The sequence below is a fragment of the Candoia aspera genome, chromosome 3 (assembly GCF_035149785.1).
Source record: "Candoia aspera isolate rCanAsp1 chromosome 3, rCanAsp1.hap2, whole genome shotgun sequence".
Taxonomy (NCBI): domain Eukaryota; kingdom Metazoa; phylum Chordata; class Lepidosauria; order Squamata; family Boidae; genus Candoia; species Candoia aspera.
In genome coordinates this window covers 188,375,923-188,398,780 of record NC_086155.1, presented here as the reverse complement: position 1 = coordinate 188,398,780, position 22,858 = coordinate 188,375,923, and the positions used below count along the sequence as shown (strand labels likewise).

The 22,858-nt window shown below is 39.0% G+C and overlaps 1 protein-coding gene across 1 annotated transcript in view; it reads left to right on the top strand.

Annotated features, from left to right (window-relative positions):
- Window positions 1-22,858, top strand: part of UBR5 (ubiquitin protein ligase E3 component n-recognin 5) — a 94,621-nt gene that overhangs the window by 60,267 nt on the left and 11,496 nt on the right. Inside the window, exons 31-48 of the mRNA XM_063299562.1 lie at window positions 149-275; window positions 385-514; window positions 626-786; window positions 2,198-2,437; window positions 4,465-4,588; window positions 4,955-5,066; window positions 5,604-5,735; window positions 6,314-6,571; window positions 6,838-7,106; window positions 8,211-8,422; window positions 8,817-9,047; window positions 11,477-11,550; window positions 13,484-13,656; window positions 14,781-14,894; window positions 18,985-19,202; window positions 20,325-20,445; window positions 20,530-20,628; window positions 22,615-22,858. Coding sequence (XP_063155632.1) covers window positions 149-275; window positions 385-514; window positions 626-786; window positions 2,198-2,437; window positions 4,465-4,588; window positions 4,955-5,066; window positions 5,604-5,735; window positions 6,314-6,571; window positions 6,838-7,106; window positions 8,211-8,422; window positions 8,817-9,047; window positions 11,477-11,550; window positions 13,484-13,656; window positions 14,781-14,894; window positions 18,985-19,202; window positions 20,325-20,445; window positions 20,530-20,628; window positions 22,615-22,858 — 3,039 coding nt within the window. The remainder of the gene's footprint in view (window positions 1-148; window positions 276-384; window positions 515-625; window positions 787-2,197; window positions 2,438-4,464; window positions 4,589-4,954; window positions 5,067-5,603; window positions 5,736-6,313; window positions 6,572-6,837; window positions 7,107-8,210; window positions 8,423-8,816; window positions 9,048-11,476; window positions 11,551-13,483; window positions 13,657-14,780; window positions 14,895-18,984; window positions 19,203-20,324; window positions 20,446-20,529; window positions 20,629-22,614) is intronic.

Here is a 22,858-nt window from a genome sequence, read left to right as displayed (position 1 = left end):
TTGATGTTACAAACAATGTAGCCATCTCAACAAGTTTCCATTTCCCTGAGATCTTCAGGCATGTTGACATAGCCATGTCTGATTATGGCAAATAATCAATATTCCATTCTGGAAAAACTGTTGAAATCTTCCTTTACTTGTATTTTAGATTCAGATATGCCTGATCATGATTTAGAACCACCACGATTTGCACAGCTTGCCTTGGAACGTGTTTTACAAGACTGGAATGCATTGAAATCTATGATCATGTTTGGCTCACAGGAGAACAAAGACCCGTGTGTATAGATTAGCATGTTTCAGTTACTTACATTTGAAAATTTGCTTTGTATCATAGACATGCAACTACATTTTATTTTCTTCTTCTTCCTTTTGCTTTTTTCCAAGTCTTAGTGCAAGCAGTAGGATTGGTCATCTTTTGCCTGAAGAACAAGTTTATCTTAATCAGCAAAGTGGTACTATTCGACTGGATTGTTTTACACATTGTCTCATTGTGAAATGTACAGCAGATATTTTGGTAAGGCACGTGTTTCTTTTTTTGGTATATATGCCAATTTTTTTTTCCCAGCTAGAAACTTGTATTATAATTTGCAGATCTAAGCTGTGGTATGACAATTGTTTTCTTCAGCTTTTAGATACTTTGCTGGGGACTCTTGTAAAGGAATTGCAAAACAAATACACTCCAGGTCGCAGAGAAGAAGCAATTTCTGTGACAATGCGATTTCTGCGTTCTGTAGCTAGAGTTTTTGTAATTCTTAGTGTGGAAATGGCTTCTTCAAAAAAGAAAAAGTAAGTTTTTTAGCTTTACTTAAATTAACATTGGGAATATGGGGAAGAATACTGCTACTGTATTTTTAAATTATGTATACATCCACATAGTTTTTTTAATATGAACTTCAAGTTTCAGTTCAGTATAAAAGAACGGATAATGGCCATCTGTGTTTTGCAAATAAATGTCCCTTCCACATGGAAAACTCAGAATGACTCAGTAGGCTGTTCTGAAAATGGGAGCAGTTAAGATAATAAAGTAATCATTCCTGTTAGCTTTAAGCTGTCAGCCTGACTGCTCTTCTGGTTGAATAAGTTAGATGGAAATGTAACATGCCTCTAATCCTTACTGTTCTAAAGACTGCGTATTGAAGTGTTTATTTACGGAAATAGTTTAGCATCATGTCTATCGGCATATGTTGCCTGGTTAGTTCCTATTTACATTTAATTAATTTTTAAGTTAAAACAATATAATAGTACTTTTAATATTTGTCAGTTCTGTGGGTATGTTCATTGAAGGAACTATCCATCTTCTCACAAGAGCTGAACAAGCCACTCCATAGGCTTGAATTAAGAAAGGAAGGCATATTCCATTTAAATGTTTTGCTATTCGTACCGTTTCTGTATTGTAGTGATAATCATTATGCATGGTGTTTTAAAGAGCGTAGTAGGACAGATAGGTTCCTGGGACTTTAAAATCGAAAATTTACTATTGAAGAAAAATAGAACAAAGGTAATCTGGTACAGAGTAAGCAATTGTTTCAGTGCTACATGCCGAGATTTAGCTACTAACAAAATAATAACAACAACAACAACAACAACAACAACATTGCAAAAGATGTAAAGGTGGGTTTTACAAGAGTTTGGAAGATAAGAGCAAGAGAATGAAATGCTGGTTTATTGGAAATCAGCAAGTGAATAATGAAGGGCTGTTGTGAGGAAGAATAATGGGTTTGGAGGAGCAAACAACATGATAGAGTGATCTATCAAGATATAGCAGTGACGAAAAGGAGATGGAGCAAAGTCATAGAGGGATTTAAATAAGAATGAGGTCACACTGGAGTGAGCAGGAAGCCAGAATTTAAGGAGGGAGATATTTTTTTAATCAGTGCAATGATAGAAGTGAATAATTTGGGCAACAGAATGCTAGATAGTAATTAGTTCTAGGTAATGTGAGAACAATGTAATAGTCAGTGTGAGAGATGATCAGGACATTGACACACTTTTTCTTCAAAAGGATTTTTTTTTGCAGCATTGTGGGAAGAGATACAGCTTGACCGTGGGACTGAATGTAAGGAGAAGAGGAATTGCTGTGATTACATGGATAGCAAAAGCATTATATAAGAACAGTCTTGATTTGTATGTTTTGTGTATTTTGACCCTTTCTGAATTCATAGATTCTTTCAATTTCCCTTTCCCATCTCTTTTCCAGCAACTTTATTCCTCAGCCAATTGGAAAATGTAAGCGTGTATTCCAAGCTTTATTACCTTATGCTGTAGAGGAATTATGCAATGTAGCAGAGTCCCTCATTATCCCAGTTAGGATGGGTATTGCACGTCCTACAGCACCTTTTACATTGGCAAGCACAAGTATAGATGCCATGCAAGGCAGTGAAGAGCTGTTCTCAGTAGAACCTCTTCCTCCACGGCCATCTTCTGACCAGTCCAGCAGGTAATGTCCAGCGTGTAGCTTATTATGATTACATTCTTCTAAATGCGATACCATATGCACTTTACCAGGTTGTCTTTGGTGCAGGTAAGTTTACTTCAAAGTGACAAATACACCCCCCAAAAAGTGTAATCATATACAGACAAACAAAGACTTGGTTCACCAATGTGATATAAATGAAAACAGTCCAGAATGATATGGCTTTTCCATATATTTTAGAAGGGGAGCATAGTGTTCAGCATTATCTAAGGATCACAGCATAATATTTTTGATTTTTAAGTGAGCCAGAGTGATAGATGAAAATTAAAATTGATATTCAATAAAACTAATGTTTGCAGGAAATCCCAAACTTTGTGGTGCCATGACCCTCTCAAATTATAAACAAATTTGTGTGACACCCCCCCTTTCCCCATGAATGTTTATTCGTTTAGTCGCTTCCAACTCTTCGTGACTTCATGGACCAGCCCACGCCAGAGCTTCCTGTCGGTCGTCAACACCCCCAGCTCCCCCAGGGACGAGTCCGTCACCTCTAGAATATCATCCACCCACCTTGCCCTTGGTCGGCCCCTCTTCCTTTTGCCCTCCACTCTCCCTAGCATCAGCATCTTCTCCAGGGTGTCCTGTCTTCTCATTATGTGGCCAAAGTATTTCAGTTTTGCCTTTAATATCATTCCCTCAAGTGAGCAGTCTGGCTTTATTTCCTGGAGAATGGACTGGTTTGATCTTCTGGCAGTCCAAGGCACTCTTAGAATTTTCCTCCAACACCACAGTTCCAAAGCATCAATCTTCCTTCTCTCAGCCTTCCTTATGGTCCAGCTCTCGCAGCCATATGTTACTACAGGGAACACCATTGCTTTAACTATGCGGGCCTTTGCTGTCAGTGTGATGTCTCTGCTCTTAACTATTTTATCGACATTTGTCATTGCTCTTCTCTCAAGGTTCCCCATGAATAACATTAACAATTTCACTGATGTTAGCATTGGGCAAGAAAAAAATATGCTACTTTTAATAATTTAATGTTAATCTAAAATATATACTGAATTGCAACTTCAGGTAGCCTCAGACAGTCTAACCAAGGGTGAGGGGTGCTGGGTAGGGTAGTTCAGCAACACTGTAAGTAGCTTTGGATCATTTCCCTCAATTTCCCAGTGGGGCCTTATCTTGGTGAAATGAACCCCAGTGTAGCTTGGAGGAGTGTGAGGAGTCAGTTCCGTTGGTGGGTTGTTCCTACAAGGCAAGTCCCACAGTCCAGGTGTGAAACATACAAAGCAGTGAAAACCAAAGAGCAGCGGTCTTTGTTCTCCTTCCTATTCTTGTTTGCAAAGGAGGAGGGCCAAAGAGAAGCATGCAGCTTGGGTGACTCATGTTTACCATATGTTGGGATACCCTACTTCCAGCCCAGGACTGGGGCAGTGCTCCAGCCCTGGCTGACTCATTGTGGCTTCACAGTGAGGGCACTGGGAGGGATGAAGGAGCAGTCGCTAGTTGTTGGAAACAGGGTGGCGTAAGCAGATTGAACGTAGCTGGAAATGATCAGACTACCAAAAATAATTTGCAACCCTCTATCCCATCAAAGTTGCTCACTAATCCAGTTTGAGACCCCTAATTTGACCCCTAATCCAGTTTGAGAACCAGTGAATGATTGCAATCTAATACTAAACTGAAGAAGCAGACTCTTTGGAGATTAAATGATTATACGTCTCTGACTCCGACCTTTCTGGCCTTTGCTAAGGCAGTGAAGACCTGGGTGCTTCCCCTGGAGCAGAGTTGTGGGGCCAACCCATCTTGGTTTTGGTTAGATGATTGCAGAGTGACTCTAAGAGCGCTGGGTTGGTTTTAATTTTTTAAAATTTGTTTTCCTATTTGTTTCCTGTTGTTTGTTAACTGCCCAGAGTTGTGTGTAAAGCATATGAAGTAAATTAGGTAGAGCATCTATTAATTATTCTGTTTCATTTTTGAGATTAAAAATATTTTTATGAATATTGCTTTACTTTTTTATTTTTAAAAGGTATTCTCTCTTTTCTTTTCAGTTCCAGTCAGTCACAGTCCTCCTATATCATTAGGAATCCACAGCAAAGACGGATCAGTCAGTCTCAGCCAGTTCGTGGCAGAGAGGAAGAACAAGATGATATTGTGTCAGCAGATGTGGAAGAGGTTATTATCGTAATTTTTTTCAATACATTGTGTATTTCAAAATAGGTATTGGTTTAGAATAAAGTGAATATTGTAAGCATACACACTTTTATCTGTGCTTCAGAAACAGATATAAATTTGTAGAGAGCAATATAAAATACTAGAAACAATGTCATGTTGACCTCAAAATATCCTGGACTCTTAGAGAAGAGTATGATCTATTGTCTATGTTTCATTTTCATTTGCTTTGGGGAATTCTGCTTTGGCAATTCTTGAACATAATAAAAAGCACATCTATAAAATATCCATAAAGTTCAGTTTTATATATACAGTAAGTCGTTGAAGGTCATAGTATGTGTGACTTGATATAATAATCTTTCATGTCAGGTTGAAGTAGTTGAAGGAGTTGCAGGAGAAGAAGATCACCATGATGAACAAGAAGAACATGGCGAGGAAAATGCAGAAGCAGAAGGCCAGCATGATGAACATGATGAAGATGGTATGCTTTATCACTGTCTGTGGTTGAGACTGGGCCTAAATATGGCCCATTCATGCTTACTCAAAGAATGCCCTAAAATTTTCATTGAGTTTTACTTTCTAGCAAGTCTGGTCTTAAGGTGGAGCATAAATTATCCTTAGTTCCATTATAACAACTACTGACCTTTCATATTGATTTCAGTTCTTCATAAAGGATTGCAAAATGTATATCCTTTATTTTAATGCAAGAAAGTGCATAACTCAACTTATTTCTCCACAAAAATAGTAAAAATAATATTAATGCAACTTGTATATCTATCAGAAGCATTGAAAAGGATCATATTTACCACAGAGCACATCCCCAGCCTGTTCAGGTAGGGCTAAGAGAACTCGTTTTTTGTTACAAGCAGGAACATAGTGAAAGAATTAATGCAGATTTCCACTGTAATGGTAAATAGTGGGTGAGATTTAAATTAGTTTTGTGAAGAATCTGAAATATTCTGTAATCTAAAATACAGTGTTAAAATAGTTGCATCCATTTCATTATACTTACCATTAGGAAGCGATATGGAGTTGGATTTACTAGCAGCCGCAGAAACTGAGAGTGACAGTGAGAGTAACCATAGCAACCAGGATAATGCTAGTGGACGCAGAAGTGTTGTCACTGCAGCTACGGCAGGATCAGAAGCAGGTAACATGCTTTTTGTCAGCCTTCATTTCCCTGGGATAACCCATTACAGTGCAATAAAAAGAAATCAGAATAAGAGTTGCTTTAAGTTTGAGAGATTGTTTGAAAAGTGGAGAGATATTTTTTCTAAATATTATCTAGGGTATAAAGATGCCTTAAGGACTCCTTATACTAGAAAATTGAATATTAATGCAAAAATAAATTTTGTGAATGGAGTACATGGTAAGATATGTAAAATAGAGTTTTGTTTGTTGTTAAATTTTTTAAAATAGAGACTTCATTATATATGCTGGAAGTAGGAATTTCCAGTTTTCTAAGCAAGGCTAATCTAATTAAAGCAAGTGAGACTGCATCACTTTAAATCAGGTTGGGCAATGTGTAATTCTCCTGATGTTGGGCTGTACCTCCAGTGACCTCTCAACACTGAAAATACTTACCAAGGCTAGTGGGGGTTGCAGTTCAATTGGAGGGCCATGAGTTGCCCATCTTTGCTTTAAAGAGCCATTAAATTGCCCTTAGTAGATTTGCTCCTTCAAAAAAATGTGAAACAACCACCTTCTGGATATATGTTTTTTCCATAGGAGCTAGTAGTGTACCAGCTTTTTTTTCTGAGGATGACTCTCAGTCAAATGACACCAGTGATTCAGACAGCAGTAGCAGCCAGAGTGACGATATAGAGCAAGAGACCTTCATGCTGGATGAGCCACTGGAGCGAACCACAAGCAGCTCTCATGCAAATGGCGCAGCCCAGGCACCCCGCTCCATGCAATGGGCTGTACGCAACACCCAGAATCAGAGGACCACTAGCACTGCACCATCTAGTACCTCTGCTCCAGCAGGTATTTCAAAAGTGATTGTTTTTAATTCCTAGTCTGACTTGTTCTGATTTACTAGATGTGTGTGTGTGTGTGTGTGTGTCAAAGTAGATGCAAATTTGTGCACAGTGTGATCCTGCAGACTTGTCTTTTACCTGTCATGTGGTACTTTCTCTTGCTTAAGCCACTTACAAGCGGGACACAGATGGAGGTTGTGCTTTGGGATAAATACTTGAGCCTGCTTTTGTCTACCTCTTCCTCCCAGAATGTTCTTTTTTTCCTCCCTTTAGCAAGTTCAGCAGGCTTAATTTATATTGATCCATCCAACCTGCGTCGGAGTGGAACCATCAGCACAAGCGCAGCAGCCGCAGCCGCAGCTCTTGAGGCGAGCAATGCTAGCAGCTATCTAACATCAGCAAGCAGTTTGGCGAGGGCATACAGCATTGTGATACGACAAATATCTGATCTTATGGGACTAATTCCCAAGTACAATCACTTAGTATACTCCCAGATCCCAGCTGCAGTGAAGCTGACGTACCACGATGCCGTAAATTTACAGGTACAATGCAGTGTGCTGATTTCTAGCTATATTTTTTAAAAAATGAAAATCTGCCCTTTTCCCGTTCAAACTCATCACTCTTTTTGTCATAATTAAATAGTTACTTATTTGGTCAGTATCTATTTACTTACTTACTCTTTTTTTCCCCTTATTTACTCTATATGCATCTGCTTTGTTTTGGTCTAATGGGAGGAATTTCTTCCCTGCATTATAGCTGAGAAATTCCTGAAGTTTTTTTTAAGGTGCTCTCAAGCTCTGCCAAAATAAGTTGGATCCATATACCACCAATGGATATGGCCAAATCCAAACATGCACACAATGCATGAACCTCAGCCTTCCCACACACCTATTCATTTGTCTCATTCAAATAACCACAAGGTATCTCTGTCTCCCACTTTTCAGCTCTGCAAAATGGCACAGGATGAGAGAAATCAAAGGCAGACTGATATAAATAATTGCAGGACTCCATGGTCTTCTACTGTGCTGAGGAAAATAGAGATGCTGATAGGGAGACATCCAAGCAGTCTGCTAAAGATGCTTCTCATAATTAACAAGATGTTCCTTGCACCAGGCTCTGCTCTCTAGCATGTGAAATTTACTTGGTTTATTTCAGTACCCCGCCCCCCCCACATTCTCCAGATAGTTTCGCAAGCCTATTTTGAAAACTTCTTCAGTCAGATGCATAACAAAGAATGCTTAATAAACATTTCCAGCCATTGTTCTTATTTTGCTACTTTGCATTCATTGATGCATTTCAAAGGGTAAAGCTGCAAATCATAGCTGGAGGGCTTACACTTGTGTCTGTCTGGGATGGAGGAAGGGAACTGAAAACCTGGAGTGGGATTTCAGAATGGTTCTGGGGTCCAATTTAGACTTCAGTTAGGGATTCCTTACATTCCTCTCCAATATCTGTGTTCTTGATTGGCCAAAAATAAGATAAATGACTGCTTGTAAATCAGAATGTTAGTCAAAGGAAAATCTGAGAAGAGGTCCAGCACTTCCAGAAATGTAAAAGATTGTATGTATACTGGGAAAAATTACATCCATCAAAGTTCATCTCTGTATTGTTTGTATGTAACAAATGGCTAATAATATTTTATTTAGAATTATGTTGAGGACAAACTGATTCCCACTTGGAACTGGATGGTGAGCATTATGGACTCCACTGAAGCTCAGCTGCGTTACGGTTCTGCACTTGCCTCTGCTGGAGATCCTGGCCATCCAAACCATCCTCTTCATGCATCACAGAACTCAACCAGAAGAGAGAGGATGACAGCACGTGAAGAAGCTAGCCTAAGAACTTTGGAGGGTAGAAGGTATGTTAACAATTTTATGTTAAAAATATCTCCCATAAGTAATATGCTTGTGCCAAAAAATTCAGTGTAGCAATCTACATTCAGAAGTATAATTTTTATTAGTGTAGTATAACAGTCATATTGAGGAGTCCTTGGTGCTCTCTGAGGCTTGTTGTTTTCTTGCAGACGTTTCATTGCCAGACTAGCAATGAAAAGTCTGCAAGAAAACAACAAGCCTCAGAGAGCACCAAGGACTCCACAGTTCAACCCTGAGCTACAAATGTTCACCTCGATTGGTAACAGTCATATATACATGATATATACAAACTAAGTGATAATATCTTAGGCTTACTTAACCAGGCATTTTTTTTAGTTCGGCAATTGTTGTATGTGTGATACTTCCTTATAATTGCAGACGTGCTACACTGCTCAGTGCTCGACAGGGGATGATGTCTGCAAGGGGAGATTTCTTGAATTACGCCCTCTCCTTGATGCGTTCTCACAATGATGAGCATTCTGATGTTCTTCCAGTTTTGGATGTCTGCTCATTGAAACATGTAGCATATGTCTTTCAAGCTCTCATTTATTGGATTAAAGCAATGAACCAACAAACAACTTTGGATACACCACAGCTGGAACGGAAGAGGTAGGGAAGCCAGATCAATAACAGACAACTAGCTGGTTGAGCAGCAAGATGTATTTTTTCTTCTATCTTTCCTAAGATTAAATATGTGTTTTCGGGTATATCATGCATTTGTGGAAGACATACATAGTTACAGAATTATATTTCTAAAAATATGCCTAGGCTGTATGGTATTTTTAAAAATAGAATTCTTATTAAGAATTTTGATTTCAATAATAATACAGACTAAACTTGAAAGTGGGGGAGCTGGGGGTGGTGACGACCGACAGGAAGCTCTGGCGTGGACTGGTCCATGAAGTCACAAAGAGTCGGAAGCGACTGAACGAATAAACAACAAACTTGAAAGAGAATAGGGGAAAAAAAGAATAAAATGTGCAAGAAAAAATGAAGAAGAAAAGTAAATATATAGAGAAATGACTTCCAACCTTCATCACAAGTATAGACAAATTTAGTAACTTTTCACCCCTATAAGGTTACAAACAGATATCTCTTCATCCCATAACCCATCCCCTTTTTTAAAAATCCATTCATTAGTGTCCGATTCTTGAAGACTGCCTGGAGAAGTCCCTGCAGTTTTCTTGGCAAGGTTTTTCAGAAGTGGTTTGCCATTGCCTCCTTCCTAGGGCTGAGAAAGAGGGACTGGCCCAAGGTCAGCCAGCTGGCTTTGTGCCAAAGGTGGGACTAGAACTCAGTCTCCCGGTTTCTAGCCCGGTGCCTTAATCACTACACCAAACTGGCTTATCTATCCATTATATATAAGCAAATCCATAAAACATCAACTTTTAAATCCTGGTGTCAGCAAAAAGTCCATAAAGGGTTGCCAGAACTTTGCAAAAAAAAAAAAAAAAAAGTCTTATTTTAACCTTGATGAAATAAACCAACTATATTCCTTCCTTTTACTTTTAACAGTCTTATTCTTTAACTCAGTCAAATATTGTTTTAGGATTTGATTTCTCTTCAATTCTTTTTTACCCCATCTCACAAATTTCTTCAAGGCTTTAAGAAGAAGCCTCTTTTGTAGATCCAATAAGAAAACATTTTCCAGGTCATTCTCTTGGTTTGCATTTTGCATTTCCCTTTTAATTTTTAAAACTTCAGCCAGTTTCTTTTGTATATCCAGTAAAATGTCCTTTTCCAAATTATTCTCTTGGCCTGTCATTTGTAGTTCCACTTTTGGTACTTTCTCTGTCTTGTCAGATAAAATTTGTTCCACACCTGGAACATTCATTAACAACTTCTGGTCATAGTCTATCCAGAGAAGCAGATATCATTACTGGCAGTGTTGATATTGTAGTTATTAATTTCTGGCTCCATTCTTCAAAGATCTCCTTTAATGTTTCCGATGTTATAACGTATTGTGTTATTTATAAATCCCAGTATTAACCAACATCAAGAGCAGGCTTGTATTTTTTTTCTTCCCTTCTGCTTGGAATCTTTAGTCCCCTCTAGTGTCCAGTTTCTAAAATCATCAAATGACTTATTTTTGTTATGACTTACAATAGCTAGGATAGCCAGAATAAGTCTGTTTCCCATGAGAAGCTATTTATTTTTATAGTTAATTCCAAAATCTTACAGTAAAAGTTAATATTCCAAATTTGTCTGCACCCTTAATCTGTTTATAACTTTCTGCTGTTTATTTGAAATATTTTAAGTTCCTAAGCTTATAATTTTTCTTTTGTTCAGAGTTTAAGATAAACTCACCAGATGACTTTTAAAATTTGTTGTTCCAAAGGTCTCTAATAGCTTTAAGATGATTAATAGGCAATTTCCAAAAGTGACTAGAAACTGAGGCTTGCAAAATTAGTGTCCTTTAAAAGGCTCCATCACTATTGTGAGCAAGATGGCTGATCCCTTTGTCTCCTGGCACTCAGACCTGCAGAAAACTGCTGTCCTGTGGTCTTCTTGCAAAGAGCAGCCATCTAGAGCACATAAAGGCGATCTCCTGTCCTCTCCTTGTCCGGAGAGATTCCGAGGAACTGGTCTACTCGCTGGTTCCTTGATCTTTGCCGCAATTATCAGCTTTCGTGGAGATGTCTTCAGTTTGCCACACCTCCCCTGGAAGCTGGCTGTATGCTATTGTTAAAGGATTATATAGCCAAGTATTGACAGCCGCCTTCACAAATAAGGCAAGCGTCTTTCCCTTTATATTAAAAAACCTTTGAGAAAACCAGTCAGAACCATACCATCTTAAATTGCCTATGTAGAAAGTAGAAAGTACTGTAGAAAGTACTTTCATCTGAAAGTAGAATACTTGCTGGGATTTTTAGGTTGCAACTATAATCCACTTTCTAATAACTGACTAATCACAGCTCCAGAATATCTGATTTTTGGATTAATTGCTTCTGTTCTAAGTTGCTACAAGAGAAGTCTGACAGTACTGTTGAATTTTACTGTTGGGTTTCTAAAATGGAATCTTTATTCACTTTTTTGAGGACTCGGGAACTCTTGGAACTTGGTCTGGACAATGAGGATTCAGAGCATGAAAATGATGATGACACAAATCAAAGTTAGTATTAATATGGCTTGGGGAGAAATGAAACTGAATGGAGACTTAATTATGCCTTGTATGCCTAGTATGGGTTTTGGGGATTAAGAATCTTATTATTCATAGATATTTTAATAAATAATTTAATTATTTCATTTAGTATAGTAGAATTGTAAGGGACGCGGTGGCGCTGCGGGTTAAACCGCTGAGCTGCCGATCGGAAGGTCAGCGGTTCGAAACCGCACGGCGGGGTGAGCTCCCATTGCTCGTCCCAGCTCCTGCACACCAAGCAGTTCGAAAACATGCAAATGTGAGTAGATTAATTGGTACAGCTTCGGCGGGAAGGTAACGTGAGTCATGCCGGCCACATGACCACGGACGGGTCCTTAGGGACAACGCCGGCTCCAAGGCTTAGAAACGGAGATGAGCACTGCCCCCTAGAGTCGGACACGACTGGACTTTACGTCAAGGGAAACCTTTACCTTTACCTATAGTAGAATTACATTTCAAAAATAAAATCAGCAGTCATCATCTCATAATGTATTGTCATTTTTGTATAATTACTGACACATAGTATAATTGATTTAATGAAGCAAACTGGTGTTTCAGTAAAGGGGAAAAAAGCATTAAGCAATTCTATATGAGGTGTTTTGAACAACTACAGACTGCCACATTCATCACTTAATAACCATAGGTAACTTCTAGATATCTGGCTTTATAGTAGTAACAGAGGATTGTTGTCTCCTACATCCTCACTTACTGATTTCGATTTTTTACCTCTTGGAAATAATTAATAATATTAGTGTGCAGGGATGAGTGCCTTACTGTGCTCCTTCACTTGTCCCTCTGTCATTCTTTCAAAAAATAAATTTTGCAGAGCATAATGAGAACAACTTTAGGTTTATGTTCTGGCTGCTCATGCAAAGTGTTTCTTCACCTAAAAATACTGGGAAAGGAATTTCTGGTGGATAAAGCTAGAAGGCTTTGGAAATTCGATTTCCCAGACACCAATGTTCACAGCTTTATGTGAATTCCAAGGTCTTCCTGTGTGTACTACCTTCATATTCTTAATGCAGCCTTTTAAGGGCACAGAATTTGAGTTCAGTTGCTAGAAATAATAATATTAAGATTGGCACCTGAGAGATACAGTAAGTGTTCAGTATGAAATAAAATGAGATCTTGATAGCTGTGCCTGCTGGTGATGCTGTTGTGTGTTCAAACCTCCCTTGGTGTTTGAAAAAGGGAAGGAAATTAGCTGGAAGAAATTTATGGCTAACAGAAGTTCCTTTGGGGGGAAGTAGTAAGGAAATGCAAAAAGAAAGAGAACTTGGAGAAGATGTGGCAAAGGGAGAAAGGAACTGAACTGTAGCAGTCCCTATAATTGAACTGAGTAAAGTTAAAGATTGTAGATAGAAAAGCATGTCTCATTTTTGCATTTTTAATTTGGAATAATGGTATTTGCTAATTATAAAGTTCACTATCATTATCATTGTGGTCTGTATAGATAGAAGGATACCTTCTATGATATGACGTACATAAAAGAGACAACTTCAACCAATCCTAAATGCCTGAGCTTATTTTCCTTTTCTTTCACAATGAATTTTAGTGAGATTTTAATCAGTTTGTTTTCTCCAGCCATTGAAAAGTTGCAGTACTATCCTTTTCTGAATATGAAATATTGGCAAGTGTGGCATGCAGTGTGAATGAATTCAGCCTTGATTTCTTATAATTTAGACCGCATTACCAATTTATTTGATTAGAAGGCAATTACAGAAAGAACTGACATTATTGGCAATACAATCTATCAGTGATAGTATATTACTAATTACTTTGTATCAAAATAGCAACATATTATCATTGATAGATGATTACAAAATAATAATAATTAGCTATTTCCATGTATCCAAAATTGAATGGTTTCCTGATTTCTCTTCTTCACATTTTTGCTTTCCAGGTACTACACTTAATGACAAGGATGATGACTCCCTTCCAGCTGAAACAGGCCAAAACCATCCATTCTTCCGGCGATCTGATTCTATGACATTCTTGGGCTGTATTCCACCTAACCCTTTTGAAGTTCCTCTAGCAGAGGCCATCCCTCTGGCAGACCAGCCACATTTGTTACAGGTAACATTGACTAAGAACATTTATTTGGCGGTTATGCCACTATTCTGGCCCCATCAGGTTGAGAGATCAGCAGCGTACTGGGTGATATACAGTGTCCTTATTTTTTTCCCAAGTAGAGGTTTTCTATCATTTCAGTTCTGTAGTATTTTTGTTGAAGCATGGAATACCACTCTGGTGTTCTCAACAGCAACAGAAATTAAGCATACACAGATATCTCAGCAGCAGGCCAAACAAACCAACATATATTAGTGCTTTTTACATTTATATCACTTCTGTGTGAATGTAAGCAGAATAGTTGTGTGTGCGCGCAATCACATTTTTGATGCTACCTCCAACATTCTGCTTTCCTTTTCAAGGCCACCCACATCAACCCATATGCATGAAGTCTAACTCCTTTACAAAAATCTTTACAAGAAACATTAACACATTATCTTCTAGGCTGTTAACGTAATGACATGAGTGGGGAAGAATGGTCATTTTCCCCTTGTGTATGGGCTTTGTGATCTGTGGCTGGCCAGAGCATCATTTCCACATAAAATGTTCATGTGTAGTGTGTGCCTTTGGCTTCAGAGCCAACACATCCTGTTTAATCCAGCTTGGTCAAGACCTGGGGCCCAGCAACCTCATAATTAGGCCATGAGGGTATGATTGAGGGGAAGCAGGGTGGTTCATAAGAGAATGGTGGTAGAATCCCACTGCAACTCAGATGATACAGGGGTTGAATAAACCCATGTGGAGTATCTTCCAGAATGAGTTTTATTCAGTGGTTGTTCCATCTTCCATCTAATTTATTCCCCTACTTTCTGGGAAGCATTCAGATATATAGGGAATCCAGACTTCAATTGCATGTCTCATGTCAGTTGTGGTTACTGTCAACCACATCGTATTATTAACTAGGGCTATGAAGCTGGCCTCAAACTGTAGTTTGAAATCTAGCTTGCTATTTGTCCTTAATCCTGATTCTGATTTACGCCTCAACCATGGAGCAAGGCAGAATAGTACAGGGGAAATTCCTAATAGAAAGAAGATATATATGTCAGTACCTCACATGGTTAAGTGATAAATGTTACATTTGTCTCACTGTTAGCACTAATATTGTTATTCCTGGATAAATTGTTTTTCAGCCAAATGCTAGAAAAGAAGATTTGTTCGGTCGGCCAAGTCAAGGTCTCTATTCATCATCTGCCAATAGTGGGAAGTGTTTACTAGAAGTGACCATGGATAGAAATTGTCTTGAGGTATGAATTTGTTACATGTATTCTAATTTATAACCTTCTTTCCTTTCCCTTCCTCTATTTCCTCTTGCCATTGCTATTCTGTCAGAAAGCTAAATAAAACAGTGTGCATGCCTTCCTCTATCCCTACTCTCTGTGAACTTCCTGACCTTGTGAGACCCTTGCCTTGACTCATGGGATTAGAAGACAACTTCCTTTGTTCTTTGGTAATTGTTATCTTATGCAGTTGCTGTTGTCTTGTTTTTACCTTGTTGATTTTGATTCTTTTTTTAAAAAAATAATTGTATTAAAGATTATAATTGCAATGGTAAAAAGAAAGAAAGAAAGAATTAGAATATAGTAAAGAAAAAGAAAATAAATATATAAAGAAGTGACTTCCAACCTTCATCACAATAAGTATAAGCAATTTTAGTAACTCTTCAGCTCCTCTTAATTTACAACTGATGATCTCTTCATCCCATGTTCCATCTCGTTATCTATAAACAAATCCATAAAGCATTGCCATTTCAGTCCTGATGTCAGCAAAAAATCCATTTAGGGTTGCCAGAAATAACAACATAATCTATTTTAACCTTGATCAAATAAACCAACTTTATATTCCTCCCTTTTACTTCTAACAATCTTAATATTTAGTCCATTCAAGTAATGTTGTAGAACTTCTTTTCATTTGTTTTTTACCCCTTCTGCAAGATTCATCCAAGCTTTAACAAACCTCTTTTGTAAATTCAGTAAAGAATTATCCTGGTCACTCTTGGTTTATTATTTGTGATTCCCTTTTGATTTTTAAAGCATCAACCAATTTCTTTTGTAGGTCCAATGAAACATCTTTTCCCATGTCATTCTTGTAGCCTGTCATTTATAGATCCACTTTCAGTGTCAACTCATTCTCTATCTTGTCAGTTAAAACTTGTTTTTCTTCTGTCATTTCTTCCAAAACATCTTTTGGACACAGTCTATCCATAGAAGCAAACATCGCTATTGACATGTTGATATTTACTTCTGGTTCCATTTTTCAAAATTATCCTTCAGTATTTCCAATGTTATAATATTTTGCATCATTCTGTAGCTGTTAATCAGATTCATGTATTCTCCTCCTTTAATTAAAATCTTTAGTTCCCTTTAGTGTCCAGTTTTTAAAATTGTTTATCTCTTTTATGTCTTAAAAAAAATCAATACAAGTCCACTTTCCTGCCAAAAGGATTCTGTATAATTAATTCCAAAATCTCATTTCAAATTTATCTGGACCCTTAATCCATTTATAACTTTCTAAAATCTAAGTCTTAATTAATTTAAGTTCTTCAGCTTGTGGTTAAAATTTTCTTTCAGCCCAACTCACCTCTCAGGGTTGCTGTTGTGGGGAAAATAGGAGGAGGAAGGAGTATTAGGCATGTTCGCTGCCTTGAGTTATTTATAAAAATAATAAAGGCAGGATAGAAAATAAATAGATAGATAGATAGATAGATAGATAGATAGATAGATAGGATTGATTGATTGATTGATTAATTAATTAACCCTAATTAATTAATTAATTAAAGGCATACTCACCCTGTTTTTCAGACTTGTCGATTCAAAGGTTTCTAATAGCTGAAAAGTAGTTACTAAGCCATTTCCGAATGTGATTAGAAAAGGAAGTATGCAATCTTAGTGTCCTTTTAAAGGCGCCAACTGCAGTTTGAGCAAGATGGCTCTCATCTCCCAGTGCTCAAAACCAGCTGGAGACTGCTGTCTTGCAGTTTCCTCATGAGGAGCAACTGCTCCCGTCCTCTCTTTGTCCAGAGAGGTTCGAAGAGCTGGTCTACAGGTAGTCTTCACTTAACGACCATTCGTTCAGCAACTGTTTGAAATTACTACGCCGCTGAAAAAAATGGCCTTACAACCAGTGCCCGAAATTACAACTGTTGCAGCACCCCTGCAGTCACATGATCAAAATTAGGGCACTTGGCAGCTCGCCTGCATTTACGACTGTGGGGGTGCTGCAGCTCCCCCAACCTACTTATCTCCACCCCATTTCTGCCCTTTTGGAAGCCCTGCAACCTGCCTTGGGGGCGGGAAGCCCAGCTGCATGGTGTGAGGCTGTCAATAGCAAGCTCCAGCCTCCCAGCCTGCATTCCTTCACCCAGCTGCCTCCTCTCCCAGTTCCCCGTACTTGCCTTTTGCCTTTTTAACTCAGCCCCCGCAGGAGAAGAAGAAGCAGCTGCCTGCCTTTTTGAGTCCTTTTCGGACCCAGCTTCTCCAGCGAACATTTCTTCCTGGTGGTTCCAGAACGCTATCTTCTCACCTTATGCTATTTTCTCAGCTTACGCTAGCTTATGCTATATATAAAAGGATTCAAAAAGGCAGGCAGCTGCTTCTGCTTCTCCTGCGGGGGCTGAGTTAAAAAGGCAAAAGGCAGGTGCAGGGAAATGGGGGAGGAGGCAGCTGGGTGAAGGAATGCAGGCTGGGGAGGGTGGCGCTTGCTATTGCGGCCTCGCACCTGTACAGGTGGGACAGGACGCCTCGCGCCACCTGGGTGGGCTTCCCACCCCCAAGGCAGGTTGCAGGGCTTCCAAAAGGGCAGAGATGTGGGGGAGATAGGTGGGGCGGAGATAGGCAGGGGGAGTTGAAGGCAGTGTTCGAGGCTGGGAGGAACCAAGCCCGAAATGGCTTGGATTGGGGTGGGTGCTCAGGCTAACGATGGGTAAAATTCACTTAACGATGGCAAGGGGAATTGCTAGGATTGCCATCGCTAAGCAACGCCATCTTGCTTTACAACCACATGGCTTAGCGATGGAATTCTGGGCTCAATTGCTGTCATTAAGTGAAGACTACCTGTACTCACCGGCTCTTTGTTCTTTGCTGCAGTTGTCAGCTCCGCTTTTTGCGGAGCTGTCTTCAGTCCGACATTTCTTCCTCTGGATTTTGATTCTAACTACCGAATACAGGGAATGATTAAAAAAAATGCTTTGGTATTTTAGCAATGGGTGCTTTTAAAATACTTTAACAATTTTTAAAATGTATCTGAATAAAAATGCTTTGGTATTTTAGAAATGGGGGCTGTTCAAATACTTTGACAACTTTTAGAATATTTCTTTGAATTCACAGTCTTCTGTGTGCAAAATATATATGGTGACATGATGAGATTTGCAATAGAAAAAATGCTTTCCATCATCCAACATTAGTTTTGGTAGGTTCCAAAATGCTATTTTGAAGTATGCCATTATGATTGATTAAGTATCATCAAGTTGTTGTCAACTCTTAGTGACCACTTAGATAGATTTTCTCCATGACAATCTGTCCCTAACCTGGTCTTTCGGGTCTTCTAATGGTGCATTCATCGCCACTATAACTGAGTTCATCCAGCTTGCTACTGGTCGTCCTCTTTTTCCTTCCACCTTTCCCAGAGCTAGGTCTTTGCATAATGTGTCCAAAGTAGGATGATTTGAGCCTGGTGATTTGTGCCTTGAGTGAGAACTCTGGGTTGATTTGATCAATGATCCATTTCTTTTTTTGCTGAAAGGAATTAAAAGCGTGTTCTTTTTAAGTGAAAATGCACAGGTTGTCCTCACTTACTGACCATTCATTCACCAACCACTTGAAGTCACAACGGTGCTGAAAAAGGAGATTTACGACCGCTCCTTGAAGTTGTGGCCATCACAGTATCCCAGTGGTCACATGACCACAATCTGGGTCCTTGGCAACTGGCACATGTTTATGACGGTTGTAGTGTCCTGCAGTCTCATGATTGCCATTTGCAACCTTTACAGCCAGCTTCTGACTAGCAAAGTCATTGGGGAAGCTGTCAGGAAGTCACAAGTCACAGTCACGGGACTTTGTGCTTGACTGTAGCCGGAACTGCTGAACTGATGTTGTAAGCCAGGTGTGGTCAAGTGACATTTCACTTTTTGACCGCATTGCTTAGTGACAGAATTGCTGGTCCCAGTTGTGGTCAGTAAGTGAGGACTACTTGTATAGACAAAAGGGGTTTTTGATCCCACAGATTTCTTTGGAAATTCAGTACTCTGGCTAAATTGGACTTTTCAGAACCATACTGGCGAATGTGTCTTGAAAGTATTTGATATTACTTCAAAAGCACTTTAATGTCCTTTTCATTTAGGTTCTTCCAACCAAGATGTCCTATGCAGCCAATTTAAAAAATGTGATGAGCATGCAGTATCGGCAGAAGAAAGAAGAAGAACAAAATGTGCCATCAGAAGAATCGGAGGGTTCAAAGCCAGGCCCGTCAGCACACGATCTTGCAGCACAACTAAAAAGCAGTTTACTGGCAGAGATTGGGCTAACTGAAAGTGAAGGACCTCCTCTAACATCCTTCAGGTACCAAAGTTTAAAGAAGAAGTAATTCCCAAAGTGGGCAACACACATGTGAAGTTCAGTGGGGTTACTGGAATTCTCTATACTTTCCTTCCTTACGTGTTCTAGGGCGTCCTACAGTTCATTGCTGTATTTCCTTCTTCTATGATTTCCTCTATAATGGTCTTACTGCATTTCTGATTACTTGCTTATTCATTGCTTGCTTGCTCTGTCTTTCATTTAGATCATTGTTTCTCAACCTCAGCAACTTTAAGCCCCGTGGACTTCCAACTCCCAGAATTGCAGGCTGGGGAGCAATTCTGGGAGTTGAAGTCTGAGTTAGATAGCAAGGAAAGAAAGAAAGACCAAGTGGCAGCTACTGCTCCTGGGTGTCCCTATGCAGTCAAGTGTGTAGTTTCAGAATGATAATAGAGACTTCTTTCTGTGCGTGTTGGGGAGTTGTAGATCCTACTGTCCTCACAGCATAGAGAAAAGGCTCGCATTTTCCTGCAGCAGGACAGTCTGAGCTTGGGAGGAATAGAAAAGGATAAGCTTCCTTTCCAGCTGAAATGAGGAAAACAAATATGGGGATAGAGGAGTCTTGTCTTGAGATTGAGAGAAACTGTGGGATGCCTATGCATATTGTGTAGCTGTGGGTGTATGAAAAGGAAGGGAAAGATGGTGTGTGAGGAAGAGAGGCAGGATGCTGTTATTATCAGCTGCCCACGGATAATCATCAATATAAAACAGACTCCCTGCCCAATTTGCTCTCTTTCCTGTCTATGTGATTAGTCAGTTCCCTTCCTTTATCAATAATAGTGCTGTGAACACAGTACTTAGATTGGGCATCAGCAGCAAAAGTTAAAAGAACTGGCTGAATTTTCAAAAAGAGGCTCTTCACCATTCAGGTTGGATTTGGCAAGCAGTTTTGAGTTGCAACTGTTTTGCTTACAGTTTGCCATTGAATTGGGTGGCAGAAATACTAATTTCTTGACTATTACTCGGTTTCTTGCTCGGGTTAGTTAAAACGCTCCTTGATCTGGATTATAGGAAGACATTTCATTTATTGTGCCGGAAATGCAAGAATTCTTTGGTGTATAAAAGTGATTGCCTCCTTGATTTGTTGTTTGTATGTTTGTTTCACAGGCCACAGTGTAGCTTCATGGGAATGGTAATTTCTCATGATATGCTGCTTGGACGTTGGCGTCTTTCTCTAGAGTTATTTGGGAGAGTATTCATGGAAGATGTAGGAGCAGAACCTGGATCGGTATGTTTTTGTTTTGTTAATTGAAGGGCCACTTGGTTGTATTGTGGGATTTTTCTTCTATTAATGCATACATTATCTTTGTAGATCTTGACTGAATTAGGTGGTTTTGAAGTGAAGGAATCAAAATTCCGCAGAGAAATGGAAAAGCTGAGAAATCAGCAGTCTAGGGATTTAACATTAGAGGTAATGAAATTGATCTTTCTTATTTTAGTTTGATTTAAAAGATGGCATGTAGTGGAATATCCTGTTTTTCATTTCAGCATTTAGGATATAAAATTGGTCTAACCATCAGAAATTGTCCCAGAGCAAGTGACAGAATAGGTTGCAGAATAGGTAGACATTAGGGAAGTAAAATAAATCTGCTACAGATTTCTGTGTGAGTTGATTAGCAGGATCAGCCAAAATGGATTCTGCCAAATTATGGAAAGTAATATTGAATGGCATCCACAAACATCTATTTTTTTGGCAGTAAATAATCTGCACATGCACACACGTAGTCAACATTAAAACAAACTAGCCAAAGGAAAAATGGTGTTCAAAAAAAGAATTTGGGGGAATTTACATTGTGAACTACACATGTATACAGAAGTTATGCATGTCAGGAAAAGTTACCAATAAAAGCTGCAGATTTTTAATTTTGTTTTAAAAAAATATTGATGGGTGGACTAAAATACTGCTCTATAAAAGAGGACAGGAAACCAGTTATCTAGCCATCAGAAGTATAGCTGAAAGCCAGTTTAAGTCAGTGGGTTGATAGACTGCTGATGGTAATGCCACTGAGACTAGTTGAGTTCTGGTTTTGTAGGGGTGTGTGTGTGTGTCTGTGTGTATTCTGCACAGTACTAACAATTTGGTTGGGATGTTAACTAAATGGGAAAGTCTGAGGAAGCTGGACAGTGAATAAAACAAATCAGCATAATATAATCAAACCATATTCTGTAATTCATCAGACTGTGAAGTGTGAAGAAACACCAGTCAGCAGCAACAACAACATCAAAACACCATTAAGCTACAATCAGTGAAACCCAAAGTCTGGCTAAGTTGCCAGGTAGTGTAACACAGCCAATATCAGAACTAGGCTGGACCTTCTAGAACAATGTTTCTCAACCTTGGTTGCTTTCAGATGTGTGGACTTCAATTCCCAGAATTCCCCAACCACCCTTGCTGGCTGGTGAGTTCTGGGAGTTGAAGTCCACACATTTGAAAGTGGCCAAGGTTGAGAAACACTGTTCTAGAACAAGGATGCCACAGTCAAGAAGTCCCTCTCTCCCATTTCCATATAATACATATAACTCCCAATAGAGAAGCAAAGGAGAGCTCACTTGGCCACCTACTAAGTCAGGTATATGTAGAGAGAATTGCTCCCTTGAATACCAAGATCCCAAATTATTTAGAGCTTTAAATGCCACTGCAAACACCTTGGAATGAACCAGTATCCTACTGGAAACCAGAACAGTTTAGGTAGAACTGGTATAACATGGTTTCTGTATGGTATTCTCTATAGCTGAGCCACTTTATTCTGTGCTACTTGCTGATGTCAGATCTGCTGAGAATTGTAATTGATTGTCAGTTATAGATGCTGGAATGACCAGGCCAACCAAGGAGTTCAAACTTTGTGTACATAGTAACAGAGTAACAGGTGGTCTCAGTTGAGAGTCAATTAGATGGATTTGGGGTATTTCAGAATGGAGTTTTTATGGTCCTTTATCATTACATTTCCTTCATTGATTTTGCTAAAATGATATCTCTAGAAGATACTAGTTAAGGAAATCTGTTGTTCAGCCTTAATAGTGCTGATTTCTACTCTTTTAAAATATAATTTCTTGACATTATGTTGTTTGTTTATTATTATGCTATATGACTTTTTTATGTTAAGGAAAAATAATGGAACGGTACTAATGATACAGTTTTAATGTCAGCTTGAATCTGATACCACTTTAGGGATCTTCCAGCCCATGTTCCCCTGATCTCTTTACTGATACAGCTCGTGGACAGCTGGACATTCTAACTTCAGGCAGACTCATATCAGCTTTCCAAATAATTGGTTAAAAGCTGCTGCTAAGAGATTTTATTGGGCAGACTTTGAGAGGCAGTTTAGCCATATAACACTAATATTTGTTTTGCCTTTTTCTTCAGAGGTTTAAGCTCTTGTTCTGATATGTCTGCTAGGTTGATCGGGATAGAGACCTTCTAATTCAGCAAACAATGAGACAGCTCAACAATCACTTTGGTCGAAGATGTGCTACCACTCCAATGGCTGTCCACAGGGTAAAGGTTACATTTAAGGATGAACCGGGAGAAGGCAGCGGTGTGGCACGAAGCTTTTATACTGCTATTGCACAAGCCTTTTTGTCAAATGAGAAACTGCCAAATTTAGATTGCATTCAAAATGCCAACAAGGGGACACATACAA